The sequence below is a fragment of the Crocodylus porosus genome, unplaced genomic scaffold (assembly GCF_001723895.1).
Source record: "Crocodylus porosus isolate Cpor-Errol unplaced genomic scaffold, CroPor_comp1, whole genome shotgun sequence".
Lineage (NCBI taxonomy): Eukaryota > Metazoa > Chordata > Crocodylia > Crocodylidae > Crocodylus > Crocodylus porosus.
In genome coordinates, this window is record NW_017728907.1 from 53,798,346 (window position 1) to 53,804,725 (window position 6,380).

The 6,380-nt window shown below is 40.8% G+C and overlaps 2 protein-coding genes across 2 annotated transcripts in view; one reads left to right on the forward strand and one right to left on the reverse strand.

Moving 5' to 3' along the window:
* SLC1A7 (solute carrier family 1 member 7) overlaps nucleotides 1-3,632 on the reverse strand; it is a 97,298-nt gene extending 93,666 nt beyond the window's left edge. Inside the window, exons 1-2 of the mRNA XM_019531454.1 lie at nucleotides 2,633-3,632; nucleotides 1,176-1,255 (exon numbers count right to left, since the gene is read on the reverse strand). Of these exons, the coding sequence (XP_019386999.1) occupies nucleotides 1,176-1,255; nucleotides 2,633-2,773 (221 nt within the window). The 5' untranslated portion in view covers nucleotides 2,774-3,632. The remainder of the gene's footprint in view (nucleotides 1-1,175; nucleotides 1,256-2,632) is intronic.
* CPT2 (carnitine palmitoyltransferase 2) overlaps nucleotides 1-6,380 on the forward strand; it is a 94,395-nt gene that overhangs the window by 78,643 nt on the left and 9,372 nt on the right. The window lies entirely within an intron of this gene.

Below are 6,380 nucleotides of genomic sequence, written 5' to 3' on the forward strand. Positions count from 1 at the left end.
ACTGCCATGTCTGGATTTGGCCTGCAAGGAGCCCTGCAGTTCAGATGTGGCCAGAGGACAGGGGGAAAGGGACAGGATTTTGACACCCCTGGCTTACAGGATCCTAACCTGCTAATATTAGAAGTGTGTAGCACAACCTACAAAATCAAGAGAAACACTAACATTAACCCGAATCTCCCAGCTGTGGATGCTCTTTCCTAGTCAAACTCTTTCTCAGGTGCTTTCCAACAGCAATAGGAATTTTTGGCAAAACCAAAGCAAAGCAAAAAACTAGCTTTGGGTTTGGAACCAAATTCCTTCTCATTGCTCTGGGCCCTTTCTGACTAAATAAGCCCTTAGAGTCACCTTTGGCAAATGCTGCCAGTAAGGATTCAGACATATTTTACACACCCCATTTTTCCTCTCAGTTTTCTCTCACTTATTATACAAAATGTTTCCCATTTGGTTGAAATCATTTTTTTGAGAATGACATTAAAAGTGATATGGAATAGAAACACAGTAAGAAACCCTACTATGCAGCCAGGATATCAGACAACACATATTTGTATTTCATGAATTCCTAGGAGACAGAGGGGGATATTTCAAGTTCATGATCTACCTTGGGTTTTTTTTTCTGTTTTCCAAGTGATTTATGAGTCTCATTTTCAAAGCTCCCACCACTCTAATTAAAGCAATGGCAAACATATGGTCGTCAGTGGTCATATATGCCTTTTTAATAATCATCATGCTGCAATTGTGTTTCTTTCAATTTAGAAGATTCTAAATTACTTGTGCCATTTCATACGATTTGCGTGTGATTTATTTCTATTGCTACACTGTAGTCTGATGTTTAGATTTAATGACAGATTTACACTCCATTTTAATTTTTTGTTTTGCTTCAAATATATAAATCATCCTTTAAGATGCAAAGGAAGGTAAATTCATTTAAAAACTAGTTTATAGACAAATAATACCTCTGCAGGAAATTCTGGCAAGATGTTTCTGTGGATCCAGAATGGCTGAAGCCATGTATTTTCAAACTATGTACATAAATCGCTCACAAACATGAATGCACTCTACAGTTCTCAGCAATGGCTCTTGTTCTCAAGCAGTAATTCAGTTACAGCAAAAAGATGGTTTTCTTGCTTCATTAGAAGACTGCAGAAATTATGGGTGAAATCAATATATTTACTTACCTTGAGACAACTAGTGGTAGAATCAACATTTTCAGCATCCTCATCAATAACTCCCCAGGGAACTGGAAATAACTAATTTCCTATAAATATATGGAGAGAGTTGTTTATTATTTTGATGTGCCAGATATTTTTTTTCGTATACCATATTACAGCTGCTGGTAATATTACATTACATTACTTGCAGCTACTGCATATCACTTCTGATGGCAGAGGTAGTGGGAGTTTATGGAATTTTATAAACAACTAGAATGAGGTAATGAATTCTAATTCAGGAAAGACTAAAATATTGTTTTACTCATAGACACTGAAATTCAATGACTCAAATATATATTTTATAACATATATTTTTGAGCCATAGTATTTAAGTGCCTATGAGTAAAACCATATTTTAGTCTGAATTAAATTTATTGCATAAGCCTAGTTATTTAATCTATATATGAGTGTGTGTATGTGTGTGTGTACTGCATTAGCAGCAATATAGTGAAATAGGTGCTACTGAGAATTTGTTAGCCACAGACAGCAGCCCCAAAGATCAGTAAAATCCTAGCCTTTCTTCAAGGTTTACTTCATATTAATTAAATTATATCATCCATCCATCTTTCAGAGATGTAAAATATTAAATAAAATGTCTCCTTGGGGCCTACTATTAATAGGTCTCACTGTCTAATCCCTGCATTCTTCATTTTGCACATTTAATTTGATGAAAATTACTATGTGGACTTGGAAAGTTTTTAACAAGTAGCAGAAAAAAACTGGTCTAGTTGTCACATATTTTTAAATACCAGTTTTTTAAAACAAAAGTTTATATTCTTTGGCAAAAAGTATAAATTCAGTGATGCATTTCATGCTGCTTATCTAGTCTGTTAGATTAATATGGTCAAAAAGAAATGAGCACCTCCAAACAGTTCAGTAGAGATGTGTTTGAGGAAAAATCCCCAAGTGAATGTAATGAACTGTTTTTTTAAATAATGGGCTATCTCAATGTGGTTCTTAAAAACAACACTTAATGTAAAATGAGCATATGTTACTCTGAGTATTTGAATCAGAAAACAGTTCCTAGTGTTTTCATTGAAGGTGTGTGTTCGGAGGGGATATATAGGTTCAGATGAAATGTACCCTTTCACCTGGTTTTAACAGGTTACTGTTTTACTACTTCTAGGCAATATTTTACTTCATTGATTTTCAGAGCCCTGTGTTTTTAACTACACATGTAACATTACAATGTGCTTCTTATACCAGACCTACAGTTGTCTTAAGGATAGTTTGTGTAACATATTGTAGGTAAAAGCTGTGGGAAGACCCACAGGAAACAAAGTAGTCTCCTATACAATATTACACAGGCAAACAAATACGTCCGTATCTTGGAGTGTCCATCCTGAAATCCTGGAGGTTGTTCTGCCTCATGCTTTGTTACATAGCTATGGCATTTCCTACCCAGTGCTGTGTTTGTTACTAACCTGCTGAGAGAGTCGCCTGGTCCTAAGGAAGAATCCGAGCAGACATCCCACTATGACAGACAATACTGAGAGAATGAGCAAGCCATTTCTTTTACAAACATCCTTGATCCGAGCCAGCATCGCATCAAAAGCCATTGCCATGCTCTCCTCAGTGCTCTTTGGAGGAGAATCAGCATCCCATGAAGAGAGACCTCGCCAGCTTCTCTGGTTAGAATAGAGGCAGCTCTAGCTCTGTATAGATCAGATCAAAGCACTTCCAGTACTGCTTAGCTGACCTGCAAGGTCACCCTTCTGCCAATAGCCACCAAGCATGCAGCTGGCATTATTGTTCCAATTTAATACCAACAATCCTATTATTGACTACATCATTAAGAACCTGCAAGAAGATTAGGGAACTCTGGAAAATTAGAACAGAATGTAGTAGTCGTTCAAAACAAAGGGACAGCCATTTAAAAGAAAAATAATATTGTCTTGCATTGCTCAACCTTTGCATTACAGTGTCTTAATATTCAGGCCTGGAAAGAGAGCAGTGAAAATGATAGATCTTAAACAGACAGAAAGTATGGTCTCATACAGTATTAGCTAACAGGCAGGGCAGATAACACTTTGGACCAAACTATCACAACAGGGCAGACTTGGTGAGACCAAACTTCATTAACTGAAGCAGGTCTGGGTTTTGTCTCCAGCAAATGTATGTAGCAAAAGGCTGGAAAACTGCAGTCCTAAACTGCATAAGGAACAGAGAATTCCATTGTAGAAAAACATACAAACATGGGATGGGATTTAGTATTTGTTGTTATCTCGAGGCTGAAATGATTTCACTTTTTCCCCTTCTACTATGTTGATTAGAGCAGGGGCCAATTTACTTTCAGGGGATTATCAGACTAAGCCACATGGATTGCTTTGCTTTCCTTTGGTATGTCTAAGCATCACATTAATTGAATTCAAACACTATTGTTAGAATTATAAAGTGAAACTCTCACAAAAATATATTGCTGCAACTGTTTGCCATATGCTGCTACTACTCACTGTCGTTTTATTACAGTGTTTGAACCATTATTTTAGCATTTTGCAATGTTTTAAAACATATAACGTACTGTATATTTGTGGGGGTTATAACATTATATTTAGCATTGTATCTTACATATGAGTGGCATAGAAAAGCCCATGAGAAAGCAGTTCTGTCTTCAGAAACACACTGAATAAGCACCCAGTACATAAGGCATGGGACTACATATTGAAGAAAGAGGAAAAACAAAATACTGAATTGCTGCTCATTAGGTGAATGCAGTGTCCTGCATTGAGGCAAGGGTTCTTTGGAAAAATAGCATGTGATCATGACATTAAAGACTGAATCACAATGTACACACTCCAGGAAGCCAAACTAATTTGCAGAAGCAACCTTCCTTACTGTAGTTTCTAACTACTGAGTGCTCAGCTTTGTCATTTTACTAATGTGCTTTATCACAAGTGTGTGTGTTGTGTGCAAAGGTGCTCTCCTAGGCTTTCAATAAAAGCCTAAGAAAATACTGAAATTATGCCATGCAAAATCACATGTGAGTTTCTACTATGGTTTGTGACCAGAGCTAGAACTGCTAGGTCTATACCAGGGGTACTCAATCCCCAGTCCATGGACCAGTTCCAGCCGCTGGTGCTGGGACGTCTTGGCCATGGGGCTCCCCACAGGTATGTAAGAAGCCCCAGGGGCTGTGGCCCAGCATCTAGATTGGGCCCGCAGGGAAGCACAGTACCTGATCCCAGTGTGTGGGACCAGGCAGAAGTGGTACAGGGCCCTGAGGCCCTGATCCCAGTTCACAGGGCCCGAGGTAGAACAGGACCCTGATCCCAGTTTGTGGGGCAAGGTGGAGATGGTGTGGGGTCTTGAAGCCCTGATCCTGGACTATGAGGCCAGGCAGAGGTAGTATAGAGTCCCAGGACCCAGATCCAAACAAGCATAGCCAGGTGGAGCCAGCATAAGGCCCTGGGACCTGATCCAGGTGCACAGGGGCGGCACGGGGGCTGATCCAGTCCACAGACTGGCCCTGCACCATTCATCTGATCTGTGGGGCCAAAATGTTGAACTCCACCGTTCTATATCACAGATCTCTGCCACAAGAGGCAGCTATGTAATAGATAGCCGGGGCAGGTTATCATCTGGGAGGGCCATCTCCTGGGGAGGGGGGTGACACATGTCACAGCTCATTAACAGGCAGTAGAATGACTAGAGTCAGGAAACCTGAGGTCTAGTTCAGGCAGTGTAGTCTAGTGGTTACAGAGCCTGCCTAGTCTCTCTTCTCTGACCCTGCCTGCAGTCTGTCAATCTCCTCTTTCCCTTATAACCTGTTTCTGCCCAGTTTTCCTCTGCCTCATACTGACCCGAGTCTTTTCTCTTCCTACGTACAGTCTGTCTTTGCCCCTTTCAGTGTTTCTGACAGGCCTCCTCCTTCTCCAGCCTCTCTGGGTAGCCTCACTAGGGTCACTGAAAGCATAGATGAAGTTTCTCTATTTTTACTACCTGTGCCTGGTGTTACAACAAGCCCTGGGGGAATGAGAAGCAGTTCTGGGTTGGGATGCACCCAGTTCCTCTGAGAACTGAGCTGCCAAACTCTTAGCAGGTCTCTCCTTAGCATATGCAAAATCCCATTCCTCTTTTCATAAAAATGTTTGCACATGGACTAGAAACCATATTTTCTCTAACTTATTTCTTATAAACACCTGAACTGTTTCTGTTGAAACATTCCAAGTAATATGCATACCTAGGCAGACATCGGAGATGAATATTTCAGTTTAAACTGTTAAGGTCCAGACAAATTTTAATCAACTAAAATCAGCAAAAAACTCAGTGAAGCACTATGATTTTGGACAGGACATGTCAGCTGTCTGTTTACCCATCTGTAAAATGGGGTTATCCCATTGGCCTAACAAAGACAGCGGTGAATTTGATTCTGCAAGATGCTCAGCACCTCACGCAAGCTTTCTTGGAGAGTTGTAACTGATCTCACAGGTCCCTGCTGTACTTTACATATATTATGCAATTAACCAGTTAACTGTTCAATAAAATTAAGCGGGACACACATGCAAATTAAGCCAGCCACAAGTGCAAAGTAATTATCACACCATGAACTGATTGTGTAATAAATTTAGACCAGTTACATGTTCAAAGTAATTATAACATGATAGAAATGACCATTCAGGTATAAAAAGAACCAATAAGCGATGAAGTTAGTGTTTGAAAATGTGTAACAACCCCATAGCTGGTTTCTGTCTAGCTTTAATCTGAACATGTAGCAGTGCCCTCAGAATCACAGCCAAAACAGGCAGAAGAGGACCTCAGGAGGTTGGCAAGTCCAACCCTCACAGCCTTGTCCAACCCTAAACTATCCCAGACAATTGTAAAACTCCCAGTGATGGAGACTCCAGAGTCTCTGCAAGTAGTCTGTTCAAGTACTTAACTACTCTGTAGTTAGGAAAATATTTCTAATGTCCATCTTCAATTTCCCTTGTTAAAATTATGCCGTGCAAAGCCACGTGCACGTTTCCACGGGGTTGGTGAAGCGAGCTGGGGCGGCAGGGTCTGTACAGGGGGCCCAGACCCCAGCGGCTCCCCACAGCTGCAGGAGAAGAGAAAAAACAGGGGACGTCAAGGAAGAGCTACAGGGGGATCATGGCGGGCGGTTGTTGCTTCACAAGCAACCCCCTCCTAGCCCTGCGCTGACCCGGCGGGAGTCTCTCAGGGGCGCGGCCCGCG